The sequence below is a fragment of the Eucyclogobius newberryi genome, unplaced genomic scaffold, assembly GCF_026437365.1.
Source record: "Eucyclogobius newberryi isolate DKJ021-1_F unplaced genomic scaffold, fEucNew1.0.hap1 SCAF_10, whole genome shotgun sequence".
In the NCBI taxonomy this organism is placed as follows: Eukaryota; Metazoa; Chordata; class Actinopteri; order Gobiiformes; family Gobiidae; genus Eucyclogobius; species Eucyclogobius newberryi.
Window position 1 is genome coordinate 26,676,504 of NW_027315724.1, and position 21,890 is coordinate 26,698,393.

A 21,890-nucleotide genomic window follows, 5' to 3' on the forward strand; every position below is an offset into this window, starting at 1 on the left:
ACATGATTTAGTATAGAAACAATTCCTTTTGTCTCCAGTTAAATGAGTTATCCAGTGTCCCTCCTCCAGGTCCACGCCCTTTGACCACAACCCATCTGAATTTTAGTGTTGCCTGCGTCTGTGCCCTTGAAGAGGAGGTGCAGAATAGAGTGAGACAAGAGAATAAGTTATCAGAAGTGTTCTGCTTGTATCTGCCTGTGCTTGTTTCAACAGGCATAGGGAGGATTCATGCCAGGTCTACATCTGAAATACATTAAACCCTGGAGAAGAACCATCCTCTGTAATCTCGGATTCTATTTGCTGTAAAAGGAACACCCATAACTGCAGCAGCAGCTCCTCCATTTGGTCCTATGAGAACAAATATTTTCCAAACTCCAGTTGCGAGAAAAGCTGAAAGATCCTGGAGTAGTGCTCTGGCAGTTTGGTAAGTATTTCTTTGGTTTTCTTTATTTGAAGTATATTATTTGCATGTCAATGTAGTTCATTCAAGGCCACATTGAGCCCTCAGGTTATGTTACTTTCTCCACTGCCGAGAAATGATAAACATTATAGCTTACAGCTTTGTATGTCCGTAAGCATAGACACATTTTCTACAAGAAGGTTCTTAATCTGTTCTGTACAATTCTTGTGAATGATGACCATAGAAAACTGTTTTCCCAACATTTTGGTCTTGTGACAAGTCATGCTTGATTTGTTATGTCCCAAATGGGTCAGTGAATATTAAAAAAAGATTTCTACAGATGATTTCTGTCGATGTCCTGAATTAGTCTCTTTTGGCAATGTATACAATCAGCTTTGTTGATACTTGTATAAGAGGGTTCTTTTTCCCATATATGGACAATTTCTATATGCCAGCTTTTCTTGCAAGTGATTTATTTGTGCGTGTGAAGCCTGATCCGCTAACTGCTGGGGTCAAAAGGAATGTCTTACTCATTTCACTTGAGGACATGAGTAAATCCTTCCTGATGCAGCGTTGGGTTTACATGTTTTCCATTCTGCTTGAAAATGTTTCATACATGCACTGACAATTCTTAATAGTCATTGGGTGATTGTCTTATAATTGTTTTTTTCTTATTACTGTTAACAAGTACATTTTATTTTACTTTTCAGGTAAACTTCGGGTTATTTTAACTCAACAGACTGCTTTAACAGATGTTTTGAGCACCAGCAAAAGCCGTATCACAGTTCTCAGGAGTGTGCTCAAAGTTATCCAAGGACAAGTGAGAAGCTGCAGAATAAATACAGGAAACTCCTGAAGCTTTCCCTGCATCTGTCACAGGAAACACATCTCCAAACATACGCACACTTAAGGTTTTCTTGAAAATAAAGTATGTCTCGTTGGGGGAAAAAGAATGTGAAGAAGGCACCTGAAGTGATCCGCACTGTGACCGATGGGCTCAAGTCTCTGTACCGCCAGAAACTGCTTCCACTGGAGCAGTACTATGGCTTCCATGACTTCCACTCTCCCAGCCTGGAGGATGCAGACTTTGATAACAAACCTATGGTGCTGGTTGTTGGACAATACTCAACTGGAAAGACCACATTCATCAAGTAAGTATTTCCTTATCTAACTAAAATCAAAAGGGGATATGTTTATGAAATCTCACTGTCCATACATATTGACAGGTACCTGTTGGAGCAGGACATTCCTGGAAGTCGGGTGGGACCTGAACCCACCACTGACTGTTTCACAGCCATCATGCATGGGGATGTGGAGGGAGTAATTCCTGGGAATGCTCTTATTGTAGACCCCAACAAACCTTTTCGGAAACTCAACCCTTTTGGAAACACATTTCTCAACAGGTGAAAAGCGTTTTATTTATATTGTCAGAAATATAGGAACACAATTAGATGGAGAGAGTGAGGCAAAGACAACAAAAGGGGCCTGTTGGAATTTCTAGATCTCGTGCCAAATGTCAGAGGAGGGAGGCACTTGCCTTATTTGTGGAAAATCTGAGAAAGGGAGCAATATCACCAGAGAGGGTGATGACGGCTAATGTACTCAGATAAACTGCAATGTGCAAAGTTCAAAGATGAGGTCAAAGCTCGGCAGCCCCTTTGGGCAAAGACAAATATGTGAGGTCACCAGCAATATACAGTGAGATGGCTAACGATTATAAAACACTAACAAAAACAGTTTTATTTGATGCAATGGAAATATTTTGACGCCTGAAAAATCCAAAATGTGACAGAAACCCAAAGCGCCTCCTGTTAACACAGGACCAGTGTAACGGTGATGATGGTTTTTCAACAGGGGCCCTCTCTGTCCCTTAGCAGGGTGTGTTTGTGAATGTACTTGCGTCTCTCTTTTTTCTTTGACTTCCTGAACTGGAGCCGGTGGGCTCATTAAGTTCACAAACTACAGGAAGCCATGTTGTTGTTTTAGGTTCAAACTGTTAGCACGCCTTATTGTTTGATTTTGGCTCTAGTGGTAATTTTCCTTCAGGAAACCATGAGCATTGAGAGGCCTGCTTCCATACAATGGTCTGTGGGGGGAAAGGGGGAGTAGGTAGAGCAGGCAGTGTTCAATATCCTCGGTCCTTGCATCACATCCCTTTTGCCACAAGATAATTTAGATTCTCTCTCTGTTTTGATCTTAAAAGTTAACGTTCAGTATTTCTGTTTGTTGCTGGCAATACCAGGTTCCAGTGTGCCCAGATGAACAACCAGGTCCTGGAGAGCATCAGCATTATTGACACGCCTGGAATCCTGTCTGGGGCTAAGCAGAGAGTGAGTCGAGGTGAGAGAGACCACAAAGGTGAGGAGGGAGCGAGGGGTTCTCACAGACGCATCCCAAACTTTTCCAAGCCATCTCTGCATCTCTAACTAACGGGACCGGCCCCAGTGTCACAATTCTTCTTGGCAGCAGATCGAGAACGCCTCTCTCAGCAGTGTACTCAGCATCTATAATCAATAGCAGAACCGATGCAGATACTGAGAATACTGATGAGTACCATCCCTCATACCACTGTGGTTTATAACGTCGGCTCATATCTCCATGCTTTAAGTAACATATGATCATACGTGCATGATTAACTAACATACTTGAGAAACGAAAAAAGTAAAACAACTCACAGATGGTAGGCATAAAGATGTGGTTGGTTCCTGTCCAGTTGCCAGTGGCGCAGAGGAATGCTGTTACAGTTCTTATTGTTGGGACTGGAGTAAACAACTATCTTGTTTTAAAAAGCAATGATTTAATTAATTGATTTAATTGAATTATTCATTTACTCCAAAGTAAATAAAGTTTAAGACATATAGGCCTGTGCTAAATTCTACTGTTTTCAGTGTATTCAGTAGCTCTAGATGTATACATAAATGGGTTGTGCCTGTGTTTACCTCAACTCCTCTCCTGCTCAATTACATGTTATTAGTGGTACTTATTTATTTTTTATCCATACATACAGGCTATGACTTCCCAGCAGTGCTACGCTGGTTTGCTGAGCGCGTGGATCGCATCATCTTGCTGTTTGACGCACATAAACTAGAAATCTCCGATGAGTTCTCTGAAGCCATTGGTGCACTGAAAGGCAACGAAGACAAGCTGCGTGTTGTGCTGAACAAGGCTGACATGGTGGGCACACAGCAGCTCATGAGAGTCTATGGCGCTCTGATGTGGTCCCTGGGAAAGGTCTTTGGGACGCCTGAGGTTTTGAGGGTCTACATTGGGTCTTTCTGGTCCGAGCCCCTGATGGTCGCAGACAACCGTAAACTGTTTGAGCTGGAAGAGGAGGATCTGTTTAATGACATCCAGAACCTTCCTCGTAATGCAGCGCTGCGTAAGCTCAATGACCTGGTGAAGAGGGCACGACTGGTCAGGGTCAGTACACCAAACAAACATTTGCTAAATAATGAAACCCTGAAAGGTGTCCTTTAACACCTATCATGTTTTTTTGACATCTAGGTCCACGCACATATTATCAGCTACTTGAAACAGGAGATGCCTTCCGTCTTCAGGAAAGATAATAAAAAGAAGAATTTGATCTACCAACTTCCAGTCATTTTCTCCAAAATCCAACTGCAGCACAACATTTCACCAGGAGACTTTCCAGACTGTGCTAAAATGCAGGTTTGTGACAAATGTATGTTATTGAAATTGATATAACATCCAGCTCTAAGGTAAAACTAACACTACTTTTCTGCAGGAACTACTAATGGTCCATGACTTCACCAAATTCAAAACCCTGAAACCAAATCTGATGGTCGCCCTAGATGAGCTGCTGTCCAATGATATTGCCAAATTGATGCCCCTTCTACGACAAGAGGAGCTGGAGGCAGGGGACCAGCCTGGGGTACAGGGAGGGGCGTTCATGGGAACTCGCGCTGGACCCTTCTGTGAGGGAGACCCATTTGCTGAGGAGAATGGAGAGGTGGAAGAGGAGGATTCTTGGGTAGTGACCAAAGACAAACCAAAATATGACGAGATCTTCTACAACCTGGCTCCTGATGAGGGTAAACTCAGCGGCACCAAGGCCAAGGACTGGATGGTGAGCTCCCGTCTTCCCAACTCGGTGCTGGGCCGCATCTGGAAGCTGTCTGATGTGGACCGTGATGGCATGTTGGATGACGAAGAATTCGCTCTGGCAAGTCACCTGATAGAGGTCAAACTGGATGGCCATGGTCTGCCCCCTCAGCTGCCCTCTAAGCTCGTGCCCCCATCCAAACGCAGACAAAAGGGTTCAGACGCATGAAGACTCGCAGTTATTTCACTTCACTTATGCTACTGTTTCTTTTTATCCATGCTGAGATGCTTGAGCTGCTGGATGAAATTTCTTCTTTGTCTTTTTATTTAAGTGCACCTTTGGCAAATATTTCACAAATAGCTGTGTTTTAAAGAGAACAGTGCTTGTATCTTCTGCTTGGCCGTGAGGTTTGCTTGTGAGTAATCAATTCTAAAAATGTCTGTTTGGTAAGCAGAAGTTTGACGCCCTCTGAGAGAGCTATTATTTAATATAATCTAAAGATAAACATACTTTCACTGAACATTCCTTCAGTGATTAGACTTGACTTACTCATTTAGTAGTTACATGATTATTTTAACCAATGGCATTTGTTTTACCTAATGAGTTGCAAATGTAATCTGTCACTTCTCTGTGCTAACCCTTTCAAACACACATTATTTTTTATATCGTTGCAAATGCTTTGAATGTAACGTGCTGAAACTTTGGAACTAGACTGAATATACTGACTACTGTGCACCTTCTCACCAGATGTTAAGATCCTAAACAAATAAAGATCTGACTGTGGATTGCCTCTGTGTAACATTTTGTTGGATAAAACAGTTTGCAGAAAGTTTTTCGTTTCCCTCCCCATCTTTTTTTTTTTTTTTTTTTTTTATCAAGCTCGTTTGGTTACTTGGAAACCAAAAAACAGTGACTCACTCTCTCCCTTGCCAAAGACCACTACTTTTTCCAATCTCCTCACTCCTTCCCTACCAACCTCTCTAATGCTGCATACAGGCCATTCATTTGGACTATTTGTACATCTTTCCGTCGGGTCAGGCTGAGTAAACACTACTGCACTGTATGTACAAACATCTATCCCGTAGCCTCCGTGAGTCTCATAAGGCCATGGGCATTCGCAGAAAGAGGGGCGGCCTTCCTGGGTCTTTCCACTCCCCCATGGAAAGAAACACAAATGAGAAACAGGCAATCCACTTCTCCCCTCGCCTGCTCGCTGCTGCCTCGGTGACTCACATGTGAAGAATGTAGAGGGCTGGCCTAGAAGTTATTAATATCTCCTTTCCTAGGGTCCGCTAAGTTTCCTAAGGCGCGAGGACAGAAGCTAGACATTATACCTTTGTGGAAAAAACATACACATACTGCCTTATTTGGACGCATCATTTAGCGAAACATGCAGTCAACACCACACCCTTTCCCAGCTCTAATGAATCCCTCACTACACATGTATTCTACTGCTGGTTTTTCATTGTGGTGGTGAGTATAATAACAATAATTATTAAACAAGAATAACATAGCTACAGCATTCCATAATAGGGACGCGGTGTTTTGGGCCGAGGTGCTGCACAGGGCACAGGAGGGGACCCCTTCACACGGTAAATCACCCCTACATCAGCCTGACTCGAGGAAACTGGGGTCTCCGTTTGCGTCACTGTGTTTACGTGGGGAATTCCTCAGCAAAACTACTCCTACTCTCAAAACATGGATTTGATAAAGCGCGAGGGTGACATCTGGTGGACAAAATGGACAGTTGCTGCAATGTTGTGGCTGTAAATTGACTACAAGTCAATGTAAACATAATTCCAGCAGGTGCTATGGAGTAGGGAATAATAATAATACAATTATTAATTTAAAAATATAAAAGATTTTTCCGGGCAGAAGGCTTTATTTGACAGGGCAGTTGGGGGAAGTGAAAGTATAGACATTCTGCAAATGAAGCCGCAGTGGGAGCAACCACGCACATGCAAGCTGCGAGAACAATCACAATCCTAACTGTAATTATTCAATTGTGTTAAACTTCAGCAAACTTGTAATAAATACGCAAACGTGGCAGGTCTTTTTAACATTTATTTCTCAGAGCAAAAGAAAAAAGCTTTCAAGTGTAATAATATTATTTCAAAAGAGATGAGAGAATGTTTGATACAAAACAGACAGAAACACTTGGCAACATTGCCAAAAACAAGATGACCAGTGCTTAGAAACTGAAGTGGTTTTTAATGTCTTTGACCTGCTTCATCATGTCTCCGATCTGCTGTCCGTGCTCTTTGAGAACATCCTGCACAACTTTCTTCTGTTGGGCATTCAGCTGCACTGGGGTTTTCGCTGCAGCCTGGTCTTTCCCGACTTGTGTTTTCTGGTATTCCATCTTCATGTTCACCTGCTTGATGCTGTTATCCAGATTTTTCAGTTGATCACCGATAGACTGAAGCTCTTTTTTCATGTCTTTTTCACTACTTGACAAAATTGGCAGTTGGTTTTGAAGGCTACCAAGCACCTTTTTAACACGATTCATTATGGTCTCCTGCCGATACTTTGCATCCTCGTACTTGTCAGCCAACCTCTCTGCTGCCTCCCTGAGACTCTTCTTCTCCTCTCTGCACAGAACCAGCTCCTCCAGCTGCTTGTTCTTCTGACCTGTGAGCAGCTTCACCCTCTTTTGCAGCTCTTCACGGGCCATATCCTGTTTCAGGATGTACTCCTCCCTAAACACCTGAGTAGCTCTGCTGAGGAGTTGAAGGCACTCCTGAGGTGGAGGGGATGCGTTTTTGTCCCCAGCTTTCAGAACAAGGGGATTGGTTGAGCTGCGTATCAAAATATTACGTATATGCAGCTCAAAGGAATCATCAGCAACTGCACGCAGGGGTGAACTGCCCAAGCCTGCTCCGGGGTGCGAACAGAGCAGGGGAGGAGAGGGAGGGCGGATGGAACTCAGGAGGGGCAACAGGATGCACTCATAGCTGCTAGCGATGCAAATCAGTGTAGCCCCAAGAGAAAGGTCAGACAAAATCACAAAGCCACGTACAGGGGCCAACTCACTTGTTTGGAGAGGCCTAGTACATAGGATGTGCTCCACAATGCAGCGCTTCTCAGCCGCCAGCTCTTGAAGGCTGTCCTTATCCTCCTCACCCGAGCCAAGAAACTTTTGCAGCTTGTTCATCCAGATGAGCCCCACGCTGTGTACCCCAGCCTCGTGGGTGCAATGATATCTAGACTGGCACAGCGGGTCTCTGTGCAAACGAATGGGGCAAGTGATGTCGAACTCCTGGGGCTCCTCTTCTCCAGTCGCCACTTTGAGGGTGAGCTCCAACTCCACACACTCAAACACATAGAGGGCTGGCACAGCATCCGAGCTGTCGATCCACTTTTCCAAGGACTCTTCCTCTTCTTCAGACTCCAGCACCACACAGTGATACAGAGTGCCTGTTTCAGTGGCAATGATCAAGATGCTGGGCTCAGATGGGAGGCACAGGATGGCACAGGCGTCGTACCCGTAGTTATCCTCCGCAGCGGGATACATAGGGAGAGGTCCAGCCAGCTTGCTCAAAGTGATCCCGTTGCTTTGGCTCGTGTAGCTCAGGTACGTCTCTCCGTTTTCATAGAGGACATACAGGGGGTAGAGGGGTTGCTCCTTGGATCGTTGCGCTGCCAATTTTCTGGGAGCAGAGCAAACGGGCCCAAAGTCAAACGCCACTGCAATTTCCCCCAAAGACGCAGCAAAGGAGCGCACAGGCTGATGGGCTGCGCTGTCATCGTCTGACTGTGAAAGTGAAAGGACCTTAGAGGGCGTCTGGGGGGAGCTCAAGCTGTAAAACCTGATGGTGTTATCTGACATAAGTAACGCCAAGTAAGGTTCTTCCGTCTCGGTGGGAAACCAAGCTGCTTGACGTAGACTCACAGATGGGGAGCTGGTGAAGAAACGTTCCGACACGGGGATGGTCCTGCAGTTTATTACGCTCTTTCCACCTTCAAACTCAGACTTTTTACCCCATCGCTGAGGGAGCTCCAGCACGGAGACGCCACGACTTCCAATGAGCGCCACGTGTTGCCGAGTTGGACTGAGCAGCACTTGATTTACCTCAAAAAATGGAGGATTGATGCACATTAGAGTCTGGTAACTCCCGCCGTCGTTGTCAATGGGGTCTGACAAGTTTAGCTGTCGCAGATTGGTCGTGTGAAAAACGCGTGCGACCTCATCCCACAGAAAAAAGTCCGCACCGAAACAAAAGGCGAGATTTTTGGCAATACTTCTCTCATTCCCGTTTGCTTCTGGCAGAAGATTTCCACGAGTTTTGGTGAAGATTGAATGATTTGGTAGATAATTTCGCCACAGTTCCGTATTGATTGCCGCCATCTTGAACTGCCAATAGCGGATGAAACGTCAGTTTTTACGACAGTTCTTTAACGTATTCCGATGCCGGTGCCGTACTTTCTGCAGAATCACCATGGCGCTGAAAGAGACTGCAGGATTGTACGAGACTCTAAAAACGGAATGGAACAAGAAAAACCCAAATCTGAGTAAATGTGGAGAGCTTCTGAGCAAATTGAAGGTAAAATAAATGTCAACTCTTTGGCTGTCTATCTACGCTGTTCACTGGAGTCTGCATAGCATAAAAAATGTCTCGTTAGTCACGGTAGCTAGCCAACTACTCGGAAAGCTAACCTTTGCTAATCACGATAGGATGTTTACATCCAGATATGGACTTTCCCAGTGTTTAGTTTGAATAGTTAAATTGATAAACTAATCTGTCACGCAACAACACACATTTACCGATTACAGCTCTATTACGCGTTTGTGACGATGTCGATATTTAGATGGTATTTACTTTAGCTATTTGTTAGCTTACTGATTTGTTGCCTTTTTCGATACAGGTTTCATTAATCGAATTGAACTTTTTACCTACAACTGGGTCTTCACTTACCAAGCAGCAGCTCATATTGGCACGTAAGTAGTAGTAGTAACATAACAGCAGTAACAGCATATGGAATTTCTGTATTGTGTTAACGCTATTTATTCATGTTTTGTAGGCGATGTCCTGGAGATTGGAGCTTTATGGAGCATTCTCAAAAAGGACATACCCTCTTTTGAAAGATACATGGCACAGTTAAAGTGTTACTACTTTGACTATATGTAATTATGATTCTTCTGGGGTTTATCCTGTATAATAAACTACTACTTTTTAACAAGTATTGTTTTTTAGAGATGAACTACCGGAGGCTGCCTACATGCACCAGTTGCTTGGGTTGAACCTGTTGTTCCTTTTGTCACAGAATCGAGTCTCAGAGTTTCATACTGAACTTGAGAGGCTCAGTGCGAAAGATATTCAGACTAATGTGTACATCAGGCACCCCGTGTCTTTGGAGCAGGTTGACACCTTTTCCTTTATGTATATACAAATTATATACACCCTGTCAGGGGAGCTGTTTTCTTTATTTTCCAGTCTAATGTTTCTACTGTTTTTTTGTTTTGTATAGTACCTGATGGAAGGAAGTTATAACAAAGTATTTCTTGCAAAGGGTAACATACCTGCTGAGAGCTACACCTTCTTCATTGATATTCTCCTTGACACAATTCGGTAAGGACCAATCTTGTATTCCAGTTATTATTTTTGGCTTTTTGTAACAATTGCTTAGTTCAGAGCTTCTCAACCTTTTTTCTGGCGCGTCCCCCTTGGGAGATTAAAAAAAAGTATCTAAAGCCTCTGGGACGGCGCAGAATTTGCTTTTCACTGCCGTAAATACAGCATTTCAGAGAGAAGACGCACTTGCGTTTCTTCTCGTCAGTGTGGATCACTGTTACCACAGTGGGTCCACGACCGTCACACACAGACTGCTTTCTGTCGGTTGCTGTTGTGTTGCATTTAATGGCGGTTAGCAGTCAACTGAAAAAGTGCATTTACCACAAAGGATGTGTTTTACGCTATACTGTTGAAAAAGAAGAAAAAAACAAGGAGAGAAAGAAAGGGAAAAAAACAAAACCTTTTGTCTTCATAGTGTTTTATGGCAGTTGGTATCAAAGTGTTACGTTACGGCCACTGCAGCTGTGCACGTCTTTAGACTTTATTCTTTTAGACTTTATTCTTTAGACTTCTCCCCCCCCACCCACAGTTGACTTTAGACTTTATTCTTTTGCAAAGGTGTATTTACCGCCATCATTATTCTTTAGTTTTGTAGTTTCTTCTCTTCTCAGTGTTTTCCCCATGACAAATGTGACACAGGAAGTTAACCAAAAATAAAAGCGAAACCTTACATTTGTAACTTTTTTATGGGGAGGGGAAAGGTGAGGGGAGCCCCCGAACGGGCTCGCCCCACACTTTGAGAAGCTCAGACTTAGTTTATTGCATTGGTCCGTCACTCGACTTGTTGAAAATGTATTGAAAGTAATTTGTAATGACAATGTTTATTTTTTTATATACATTTCAGCGATGAAATTGCGGGCTGCATAGAGAAGGCATACGAACAAATCCAGTTCAGTGAAGCCACACGGGTACTCTTCTTTAGCTCTCCCAAAAAAATGACAGACTATGCCAAAAAGGTATGAATTAGTATAATAAAAAAAAATTAAAAAAAAACAGCTGGAAGGTGATTAAAGTTTTTAACATGTATTAAAACCTTTTATTACAGAGGAAATGGACCTTGAGTCCCGATGGATATTATTCTTTTACCACTCAGCAGCAGCGCACGGAGGACGTGAACATCCCATCTACAGAACTGGCACAGCAGGTCATTGAATACGCAAGGCAGCTGGAAATGATTGTGTAATCCGTGTTATTACAGAAACATTTTTGTAATTTGAAACTTAAGGAATCTATTCTCTAAATGTTGGTGTTTTTTCTTTACTTGAGCCCATGGAAACCGATTCCAAATATAATAAAAATGAAAGTAAACCCATTCTTGCTCTCATTCTGTTTTAGAATTTGACATTAGAATTTGACAAAAGTACAATACATTTCAAATAGATTTAACTGTTCTGTAGTTCTGATCTGAATTTGTTCAGATAACAGTTACTCTTTTCTTGATGTTTTATAACCCTTGTCTAAAATAAATGATCAAATAAATCTTTGAATTAAAAAGATTTACACTGCGCCTCTTTTTATTTAGACATTTGCTTTTTCATGTCTATGTTCTTCCTCAATGCCACAAAGGATGTCACTTTTGCTGTGGTAATCCAAGATGCTTAGATGGGTAGTTGTGGCCTTCCTCAAACCTATATGAGAAAATACTTAAGTAATTTGAGTAACAAAGTAGTCCTTACAAACCCTCACTTACCCCTTTCTGATATTGGGTGATGGGCCTCCAGAGTTGAGTCTGCAGTGAGACTTGTTTGTTGGGTTCTTACCAATAGGTGCCACATTTTTCCAGAGTCCTTAGTGGCTTGAATCTCTGCCTCATCATGTTTGGTTGGCTTATTTACTTATATTTAGTTTCAAAAAGTGTGTCCTGGCCTGAAACTGTTTTTGTGTTTAGCAACAGGGCATTTGGAGTTGAGTCTCCTGGTACTTGGCATTGAGCGGGTGATGTAGCATTTATGACTTCTAAGAGCTGTGACGTTGCGGTTTTCCTGACCTTTCATGTGTCCTTGGTTTGTTGAACTGAGTGCGAGGTGTTTCTTTATTCTCCTTTGCCAGTCTCTGCAGGCTGCTGTGATGTGCTCTGAATTGTGGCCCTGGTCTAGGTGTGTTGAGAGTTTTTACTGCCATCTTCTGGTTGATCAGAGACTTATGTGTGTTTAGTAGGTGCACTAGTATTAAAAATGATGTCTTGATTTAGTCCTCTAAATCATTCTGCTCTTTGTCAGAAAGACAGACATAGCAAAAGATCAACCAAGATGGCGCCACAGACGGATGCCCTGGTGTTTCGGTGCACTTTGTTTTGTCTGTTTTTGTTTGTAAATTGTGTGACAACGTGCTCTTACACCAGTGAAAAGCTCTTATCCATCCATAGAACTACAACCCCTACTGATCTAGTTCCAGTTTTTTGAGCATCTGCTGCAGAATTAGTCCTTCTTTTGGCCAAAAAAAGTAAGACTCCGCAGATGAAATTAGAGGAAAATGGACGGGGGCCCTCGTGCACCTTAGGTAATGCGGCATACGTACGCCCTTACCTGGGATTTTCCTTTCTAACGTGAACTCACTACCCAACAAACTGGACGAACTGGCACTGCTGATGAGACAATACTTTTTTTCATCTCCTGTTTTGTGCTTCACGGAAGCATGGCTCAGCTAGTCGGTCCCGGGCTGAGCCGTACAGCTGGATGGCTGCTCTCCTGCTCTGGAATATCTATAAATTAACTGTAGATCATTCTACTCTCCATGTGAGTTTTTCACATTCATTCTGGCCACATTCATTCCACCAAGCACGAACGTGCAGGAGGCACAGCACGCGCTCGCAGTTCTCTGACAGCAACCCTGCCTCTGTGGAGTGGGCTCCGGGTTCTGACCCACTACAAGCCCAGAGTCCCCCATGTTGCAGATGACCGGAAACTGGCTGAGCAACTCAACACCTTCTACTGTAAGTTTGATGTGACCACCCTGGACACTATTTGAGCCACTCCCCTCAGGCAAGAGGCTACGGTCCCTCCAGGCCAGACCCTCCCGCCACAAGAACAGTTTATTTCCCTCTGCTATTGGACTCATGAACACTTCTTTGTCACTTTAATTGATTTAATCAATCACTCACTGCACTGTTCACTTTCTGCACCACATCTGAAACATGTAACTGTACATTTTGTGTACATAGTAAGCCTAATTCTATTTTTATCCTATAGCAGATTTAAATATTTTTTCTTTAATGCATTCCCTTTTAATTTCATATAGCTTGTTTTATCATTGTTCATTGTTTTATGTTGTACCGAATCACCAAAGCAAGTTCCTATGTTTGTGAATTCTGTTCATTAGCAATGGCAATAAACCTTTTCTGATACTGGTTCTGACATTGTTGGCATTGATTTTTGTTTCTCTTTGAATGGTTTGGCCTATTGTCGAGTTTTTTTTATATTTATTTTTATATTAAATGGGTCGCAGAGGCTTGTGTTTTATCCATCTATTTTATTTCTGGACCGTATATAAATAAATGAATTATTATTATTATTATGATATGGCTTTCTGTGTGGAGATGTGGAGAAGTCCTTGTTTTCCTGTGGAGCATTCACATCAGGTTTGACGGCAGAGTCAAGGGGTGGAGCTGTTTGCCAAAACTTCATCAGAGAAAATTAATGTTAAGTTCCCAGGTACGGTTATGTTTAGATGCTGGGGTTTTTATGCAACTGGTTTCTTTTGATGTTTTTGCCTTTATTTTCTCTAGACGGCCCACCACCCATTTTATTAACAGTAATAACGGTAGTGCTGTTGAACACAAACAATACTGTTGAAGAAACCAAGACAACAACCCTTCATTAATGTTGATAAGCCTAGCTAGCCAATAAAACATCAACAACAACTTCAGCAGACATTATTTCTTTAGATTCAACATTAGACATTGTGAATACATGTTATTTCGGCTACTCACTTGTTTTTGTGTCACACTTTTGTCAATTTGCTGTTTTCAGACTTCTTCAGGCGCGCTTATTAATTTGAACACAAACAATGTGCGTCTAAACACGTGGTGACTTTTAGACTTCAGAAACACATTTGTGCACAGCAGCAGTTGGCTAAGTTTCTCACAGCTAATGTCAACTTTTACTCAAACGTAAAACACAAAATAAACAACCATTTGAATTTAAATACTATCTGATGGTTTATATGTGAAGATTATTTCAGTTTTTCATGTTATTTTTTTTTATCTGTATGCCTCAGTAATACAATACTTGTTTGGAACCTTCCAGGTAAGTTAATAACTTTTTCATGAGACCCTCCAACAGAAAACGATATTATAGCTTAGTTAATTTGGCTATCCATGGGTTTTAGAACGATTAGGACCGTTGCCATAGCGATACACAATTTAAAACAAAACCCTTTCTCTTTAGAATGGAAAAAAGTAATCAACATGTTGCATGTAACAGGAAGCTGAAACTCATGAAGTCATTCAGTTTCATTCAATGTTCTGTGCGTTTGTGTGGCTAATTGGGACAGTTGCGAAAAACTGTAGGCGATTAATTTGCTTGTTATAAGATAATGCTTCATGGACTTGGAAACGGTGTGTAAATCATAGGCTCATAATAAGTGTACCTCTAGAGTTGAAAAGAAAGTGCGATTTGGATGAATACGAATGAACGAGTTAAACGGGTTAAACTTGGATTGGCCGCGCAGCACTTTGCACTGACGCTGTCCGTGGTGCTGAACTTTACCACAGGACACAATGAACCACGGAGCGTCAAACAGTAGTCTATTTCCGAGTACCGTGGAAACAATGATAAATACATGCACCATCCATTAAGTTTCACACTTTACTGTTGGAGTTTTTTTAAAGGCATATTGTTGTTAAACTGGAGGTCATTGATGTTTTTTCCAGCTTGATGCATAGGCCTACCACCCACGTCACCACGTCTATCATCAACTGAGAGCTACATTTCACTCATTTGCAATCACATGGCCCCAGTGAAACACCCTACAGAGAGGGGCACGATGCAGTCAGCGTTGAGTGCAGTGTTGGTACAGGGCAGGTAGAGTGAGAAAGGGAAGAGGCGAAGCGAGGGAGTGATTTGAAGAAAGAGAGAGGCAGGAAGGGAGGGAGGATGCTGCCAGCGGAAAATGGCTGCTGCAACCTCAAACCTATCCTGATACACCGAAACGACATAAAGGTGGGGAGAGAGAGGGAGTCGGAGCACCAGAGAAAGGCAGCGGAAGATTAGCAAAATGAGAGCCGAAAAAGCGAGGATGTGAGCGAGTCTTTCCTGAAAGGAGGATATAAAGTGAGGAGACCCTGGAGTGGGCTGCTGCAAGCGGCGGGCTACAACGAGCCATGGAGGGCGAGTAAGTCCTTACATTTTCATTTCTAACATTGCAATCAGACATTTGTCAAGCCATCCAGCCAACTGACAGAACGAACAGCAGCGCCATGGATGTACCTCCAATAAGCCAGCAACACACACTGACTGTATTGTCACAAGCGGTGCACTTCAGTTTAGCTGGCAGCCGAGGATAAAAACACCATTACGTAGTCCCCAGGCAACATTATACGGCCCATTTCCCATAGATCCGAGCCAATATGTGATCAGGGTAAACGCAGCGCCGTGTGGACTTGGACGACTGGCTCATAATGTCCAAAAGACTGGAAATGGGTGACACGTTAAACAAGCGACATAAGCGCCGCTCTTCTCCAAAGTCATTGCGTGCTTAGCAAATGGTAAAAACAGTCACGAAATCAGCCAATGTGTAAAATGTGGGAAAAGGCAAAATATGGCGAGGCCAGTATCGCGTCTAAAAAGACGTGGCTTCACTTATAGAAGGGAAGGATGAATGCGTTTGTTTTTTTATCAACGTGTCTCGGGCTTTCATTATGATTTTTAAAGCCAAACTTTATGAATGAAATGTGATTTTTTTTCCCTCTCTCGCGCTCCCTCCTCACCCTTTCCTCTCCTCCTTCCCTTCTCTAATGGCCCCCTCCCCCATCTCTTGTTTCCTCCCCAACCTCTCTCCCACTCGCTCTCTTTTTCACACGCGATTTTATTTAGACCTAACATTTCCGGCGAAATATGTAAGGGACTGGGCGATGTCGAAGTCAGGCTGGTTGCGTTTCATTCACAAAAAATCTAGGATCATATAGGCCTGCATTAATGAGCGCGCTGGGCGTTAGGGTGAAAAACAAGCTGCATCTGGCCAAAGATTGCAACAAACCCAACATCATTTGACCAACATATAACATCAGAGAATATCAAAGCCATTCTATGTGGTTGTTGATTCCGTAATCGTCGAAGACAGTGAAGGCCGGGCCTCGGATGGCGAATGGGTGCGTTCATTGATACATCTATGTGGGAAACTCTCATTCTCCCTCCCTCCGCCTGTTTGGCCATTCTCACCTCCTCGGCGCTGCTTTCGCTTGGTTCATCCACATTTCCTTTCTTATCGAGTTTCACATTGAATCACAGTTTGAATTGCTTTTTGAGGCTGCTGCTAACACAAGAGACTTCCTCAATGCCTCTCATGTTAACAGCATAATACTCAATAAAATAGCAGTTACCTCAGAAGGATTGCTTGTTCCATAATGTAGGAATTCATTCATTTAGGATATTTATTTATTGATTGTAATTTTCATACGGATTCTTAATGGTATGAAATATTTCTATAGCATCATTAGATTTACACCACAACATTATTTTGGATATGATATTTTATTTTGAATAAATATACATTTTATCTCATAGATCATTGGCCTACTCTATGCATTTGAGGCTTGCAAAAAAATCTGAAAATCATTTTATACACAGTATACTTAAACACCTGTTGACATTTATATTTAAAGAAGTTTGACATTATGTGGTAGTTACATTGTTATTTTTGTGTCATTTTGTAGTATTGCCTGGCCTTTCTAATTTATATTATTTATATGATTATGTTATTTCATGTTCTTCTAACCTGGCTATTCTTTCTTTGAATTCCCAGTGTGCGTGTTCGTGCAGTAGTGATGACACGTGATGACTCCAGTGGCGGTTGGGTGCCCCTGGGAGGTGGCGGCCTTAGTCATGTGGTCATATGTAAAGGGCGGAGTCATGAAGGCCGAGGACGGCGGGAGTACATCATACGAGGAGAACGGCTGCGAGATCGAGCAGTGAGTCATGGCTGTGTGGTCTTCCTGAGTTTTGTGGCATGGATATTGTTTGGTGTATGTTGTCTTCACACATGGTCCTCTTTTTGCTAAGTCTGTGGTTTGTTTTGGATTGGCTTTGTCTTTAGCCGGTGCTGGAGTGTGCAGTACAAAGAGGATTGGTGTACAACAAGGTCAACCCCATCTTCCATCACTGGAGAGTTGAAGATCGCAAGTTTGGCCTAACTTTCCAGAGCCCTGCAGATGCCATCTCCTTTGAAAAAGGGCTGCAGGCTGTCATAGACAAACTTGACCGAGGTAGTAACACGTATTTTGCAATTTTCACTCCAGCAATTTCTATCATGCACACAAATGATCATTCAGTTCTTAAATTCAGTTTATTTGCTTTTGAAAAGGCTCAGACTCCCCCTCATCCTCAACCCCTGAAGACGCTGACACTGAAGATGATGGACAAGCAGTAAGTTTCAAAGCAGTTTGGTTGGTCTTGGTGTGCTAACATTTTAGTCGCTTGTGGAATGACTTTGTGACTTATTAGTCCCATACAGGAAGTGAATCATCATCGAACAGTAGGAAGGAAATGCTTCCCAAACCCATCACCATCGTCACCAGTGAATCGTCCTCAACCTGTTTTGTACGAACAGAGGAATTTGGCTTTGGTTCCAGTCATGCTGTCACCACTCAAACTCCTGCTCAGGTAAATACTCCAGGCCATGGCTATATCAAACATTGTCTTTTGGTATTTTGTGGTGTAGAATTATCCAAGTTAATATGCAGGCAATTTGTCGAGAACATTAAGTCAACCACCCATCTATTTCAGGCCCCCTTTAGGTGATAACGTTGTGTGTACTTCTAGTGTTCACATTGTTCTTGGCTCATTCAGTAATCTTCTGCCCTTTCCTCAGATCCACACCCGGCCAGGACAGCACCAGCTTTCACAAATGTCAGCTGTTTTGAATCCCCCTACTCCTCCGCCTCCTCCACCTGCTCCCCCGACGCCTGGTCCTCCTGCATCTTCTCCTCTATCGCCACTCTCTCCCACCATTTCGCTGCTTGAGGAGGGAGATCTGCGCAGCGTTGACCCCTGCAAAGACTTGTGGGGCTCCAGGGGCTATGAGGACTACCGCCGAGCCGGTGCTACCAGGACTATGGTCGGGGGCCTGACAGGAGGTGTAGTTGTGGGCAGTGGAGTTAGTTTGCAGGACAAGTCTGAGCTGTGTGTGGTACGATTCGAGAAGGAGCTGGCAGGAGTAGGGTCAACAGGCTGTGATGTGACAGTTAGTTTGGACAGTAAAGCGTCTCAACGTCTGTCCTCATCCTCCCCAACTTGTATTTCCATGTCCAATGCCGTCTCCGGGATGTCCTCGGGAGGCGGCTCACCCCAGGACACAGGTAAAGGGTCTCCCTCTCCTTGCTGCATACACGCGTCATTGGCTACACCTAGATCACGGACTCGTAAGAGAGGGGGAGGGGCTAGCAGTAGTGGTGACCCAGGGGTGATTTCCCCAGATGATGACAGCCCCTGTCCCCAGGCCTCATCGTCGTGCTCATCCCGCTGTGTGTACTGCCGTTCTGTGTTTAGCGCCTCTGAGAACGGGAGGGGGCGTTGTAGAGACGCCCCTGACCCGGCCCTGCACTGCCTGCGCCAGTGGACATGTGTGTGGTGCGCAGAGAGTTTGCTCTACCACTGCATGTCGGACTCTGAAGGAGAGTTTTGGGAGCCGTGTTCGTGTGATGACTCACTGGGGGGCCATCCGCACCCTCTGTGCTGTGCGCGCTGGCTGGCTCTCCTTGCCCTGTCAGTCTTTGTGCCCTGCATGTGCTGCTACCTGCCTTTGCGCGCCTGCCTGCGCTGTGGAGAGAGGTGTGGCTGCTGTGGAGGAAAGCACAAAGCGGTGCGATGAGACCAGGCGCAGGGGTGGGAGGGGTTCCCTGGACCAAATGTGGTTTGGATGTTGAGATTAGAGAGCACGTATAGGCACACACCACATGGAGCAAGTGGCTTACAGTGTTCTCAGCAGATCCAGACCTCTAAATGGAGGCCCTCCAAAGCCCTATGGCCTTTCACAGCATTCCTGCTCTTTGTCTGTGCAACCCGGGGCCTACCTCCTGGCCCCTGCCTGCTGAAGGTGCACTGCGCTCACAAGGATCTGTGGGTGTCATCTTAAGCCTTCATAGTGGATTTGCAGAGTTGGCAATCTTCAGATACCCGTAAGAGAAGATAATGTGTACACTGTTTCAAATGTTTTGTTTCTTTTTATTTAGAACGAAAAACACAAAAACTAAAGATGTTTATATATATAATTGTATAATTTAATTAGTATATTTTAATACATGTTAAACATATTGACAGAACCCCCCAGTGGCACACACATTCGAAACATGGTGGTGAAGTAATCAAAAATGTTTTGTGCTTGCCTGTTTATCCATCAGATAAGCAGATATCACCCTTTACCTCTGATTTTACCTCAGATCCCCAGGTAAAGAAGTCAAAGTACGGAGAGGCCCCTTCTTTGTTGTCTTTTGATTGAGTAGTAGATTACCACAAACACTTTTCAGATGTGATTGAGCGATATTAAGGGAAGTTGCAATGACAACCACTCAGACTAAAAGTCAAAAATGTTATTCATCTTGGTCCTTGGTAACCATAAAATGGAGATTTTTTGTAATCATAAAACCCAAAATCTGTGTCAATCATTAAACTCACATTGATTATTTAATTTATCTATGTATTTGTAAAATATTACACATATAAGTCATCACATCTTACCACCATACTTGTTGAATCAGTCAAGGTGCTTACAACTGAGGCCTCTGATTGAGTTTATTCTACCTAATGTATACAACCGTTATAGTCCCAAAGACGCAGGACCCTGTGGTGACAAATTTATAGATGTGTTTGGGCCTTTAATGTAAACACTACCAAAAAATAAGTGCAATGAACAATAAAAGAATCTATGGTATATACTCAGTATATGACAATAGAGTTAAAGTAAGGAGTTATTGCTCAAATATATTATGTTGAATAACAAAACAGAAATGACAATAGCGGCGCAATTGCGAAACTTTAAAAAAATGGTAATGAACTGAATTCTTTGTTGGAGAACAGTTGAGGATATGTTGAATGTTGCTTTAAATATAAATTGAAACGCTGCTATTTTGCCCTCATGCAGACCTGCAAAGTGGTGCAACAACATCCAAATCTTTTCTAAATTCTGGTTTGACCCAAGTCACTAAAAACACTGTAAGAAAGACTTTTATCAGCTTGGATTATTGAGATAAAGCTGTTGTACCTTTATGTACTCTGCTTTATTGGAATGTATAAAGGTGCAGTGTATAGGATTTGAAACATTCAAATTTTTTTCCCTTTCATTGCCCTGTTTCAGACCATGTTTTTATTCAATAATGCGCTTCCTTTCTCTTCATCGTTTATCAGTATAGTTGTCTTTATATGGAATTTGAAAAGAAAATCCTCATTTGGCGGTACTAAATCCTGCACAGTGCACCTTTTATGTGAAAAAACAAACAAACCATGAACAGTGCTGAACAGTATAATATTCAGGATTCCTTGTATGTAAACAAGCCTTGTCTCCATACCAATTTTATGTTGTATACTGATCTTTGAAGCTATATGATTGTTCTGTTCTAGCTCTATGTACATTTGTTTAAATATGTTTTTTAATAGAGTTATAGTTATTGTGGATTACATACATTTAAAAAATCCTGGATATTATACATTTAGCAATCACAGTGTATTTTAATAACAAAATACAAAAATAAAAAAGAACGCACAGGCTGTTTGCAGAAAATCAGTGTAAAATCAAATCTGTACTAAAATATGTGAGGCAATTCCTTTTAGAGTATGTAATGGCTATTACAGTGTTGTGTGGACATAATGTGGTGCCTGGACTTCCCGGTTTATGGCAGAATGAACCTTTCAGAAGCTTCATCAAACTTACATTTAGGTTTAGCCAAGAACTGTTATCCAAAGTGACTTAATGTGAGTAAACAGGCAGCAGGCAGTCACGATCTCTGACACGGTTAAGTCCAGGCCCTTCTGCCAACAGTGAAGAAGATATCTTGTCAAAATGGCGGGGAACACAAACCTAGCTGGTCACGAGACTGCCATTTTCTCATCTTGAATTACCCGTCTCACCCACACACACCCACTCCCCACAATTCTGCAGTGCGAATCCTGCACACTGACGCACATGTTCACTCAATGGTGCAGACACAACTAGTAAAGCCATTGCACACCGTTTGCTACTTCTGGTTCATATTTAGTGTTAGAGGAGAGGGCAGCACTGACAGTCATGCAATCACACCTGCAGGCCCCATTCTTACATCTTAATAAATGTGCCTTTTGATTTGATTAATCAATAACTTATAATTTCTAAGTAACTCTGTATTAAGTACTCTTTACATTTTGGGTTATTGATTTTTGCCAATGTGCATATTTTTAACTGTATGTATTTATTTATGTTTCAAAGTAATTCTTGAAATATTACCTGTTTATTTATTTATTGAGATATTTATTCTGATTCTTTATTTTTTTGAGACAGGTTTTTATCTTCCGTGCTGTCTTACTTCTGACTTTGTGCCAATGTGCTGCTTTGAGGTGTTACATATCGTGGGTTTGTATCATTATTAAACCCTCACTCTATATTTTAAATTATTGTCTTCTCATCTCTTCACAGAAACAATGAGGCAGATAGGTTTACACAATTTATTCAA

The 21,890-nt window shown here is 42.6% G+C and overlaps 4 protein-coding genes across 5 annotated transcripts; 3 read left to right on the forward strand and 1 right to left on the reverse strand.

The window, feature by feature from the left end:
- Positions 1 to 1,094: 1,094 nt before the first annotated feature.
- Positions 1,095 to 5,246, forward strand: ehd2b (EH-domain containing 2b). Of its 2 annotated transcripts, none has more exons than XM_072452965.1 (6): positions 1,095 to 1,551; positions 1,627 to 1,803; positions 2,643 to 2,758; positions 3,408 to 3,820; positions 3,905 to 4,069; positions 4,146 to 5,246. In XM_072452965.1, exons 1-6 carry the CDS (start codon positions 1,331 to 1,333, stop codon positions 4,689 to 4,691), a joined length of 1,638 nt encoding a protein of 545 aa, XP_072309066.1. In that variant the 5' UTR covers positions 1,095 to 1,330; the 3' UTR covers positions 4,692 to 5,246. The 2 variants fall into 2 exon arrangements, with proteins under 2 accessions (XP_072309066.1, XP_072309072.1); XM_072452971.1 differs by having other exon boundaries at positions 1,097 to 1,551; positions 2,643 to 2,740.
- A 1,270-nt stretch (positions 5,247 to 6,516) lies between these two features.
- Positions 6,517 to 8,811, reverse strand: nup88 (nucleoporin 88). Its single transcript, XM_072452982.1, has one exon. It carries the CDS (start codon positions 8,809 to 8,811, stop codon positions 6,655 to 6,657), a length of 2,157 nt encoding a protein of 718 aa, XP_072309083.1. The 3' UTR covers positions 6,517 to 6,654.
- Positions 8,802 to 11,341, forward strand: psmd8 (proteasome 26S subunit, non-ATPase 8). The gene is made up of 7 exons (XM_072452986.1): positions 8,802 to 9,007; positions 9,330 to 9,402; positions 9,486 to 9,588; positions 9,659 to 9,824; positions 9,933 to 10,033; positions 10,881 to 10,992; positions 11,082 to 11,341. The coding sequence occupies exons 1-7, from the start codon at positions 8,831 to 8,833 to the stop codon at positions 11,217 to 11,219; spliced, it is 870 nt and encodes a 289-aa protein (XP_072309087.1). The 5' UTR covers positions 8,802 to 8,830; the 3' UTR covers positions 11,220 to 11,341.
- Positions 11,342 to 14,945: 3,604 nt separating this feature from the next.
- On the forward strand, positions 14,946 to 21,828 carry spred3 (sprouty related EVH1 domain containing 3). The gene is made up of 6 exons (XM_072452987.1): positions 14,946 to 15,367; positions 16,997 to 17,162; positions 17,288 to 17,456; positions 17,555 to 17,616; positions 17,695 to 17,853; positions 18,062 to 21,828. The coding sequence occupies exons 1-6, from the start codon at positions 15,357 to 15,359 to the stop codon at positions 19,058 to 19,060; spliced, it is 1,566 nt and encodes a 521-aa protein (XP_072309088.1). The 5' UTR covers positions 14,946 to 15,356; the 3' UTR covers positions 19,061 to 21,828.
- The last annotated feature ends 62 nt before the right edge of the window (positions 21,829 to 21,890 follow it).

Excerpts from the sequence above, each read along its gene's own strand:
- ehd2b (XM_072452965.1), top strand. The coding sequence starts at position 1,331 with ATGTCTCGTTGGGGGAAAAAGAATGTGAAGAAGGCACCTGAAGTGATC. Across the intron at positions 2,759-3,407 it reads AGGTGAGAGAGACCACAAAG|GCTATGACTTCCCAGCAGTG; the intron begins GTGAGGAGGGAG and ends CCATACATACAG. Across the intron at positions 3,821-3,904 it reads AGAGGGCACGACTGGTCAGG|GTCCACGCACATATTATCAG; the intron begins GTCAGTACACCA and ends TTTGACATCTAG.
- spred3 (XM_072452987.1), top strand. Across the intron at positions 17,457-17,554 it reads CATAGACAAACTTGACCGAG|GCTCAGACTCCCCCTCATCC; the intron begins GTAGTAACACGT and ends GCTTTTGAAAAG. Across the intron at positions 17,617-17,694 it reads CTGAAGATGATGGACAAGCA|TCCCATACAGGAAGTGAATC; the intron begins GTAAGTTTCAAA and ends GTGACTTATTAG.
- nup88 (XM_072452982.1), bottom strand. The coding sequence starts at position 8,811 with ATGGCGGCAATCAATACGGAACTGTGGCGAAATTATCTACCAAATCAT.
- psmd8 (XM_072452986.1), top strand. The coding sequence starts at position 8,831 with ATGAAACGTCAGTTTTTACGACAGTTCTTTAACGTATTCCGATGCCGG. Across the intron at positions 9,008-9,329 it reads AGCTTCTGAGCAAATTGAAG|GTTTCATTAATCGAATTGAA; the intron begins GTAAAATAAATG and ends TTTTCGATACAG. Across the intron at positions 10,993-11,081 it reads TGACAGACTATGCCAAAAAG|AGGAAATGGACCTTGAGTCC; the intron begins GTATGAATTAGT and ends CTTTTATTACAG.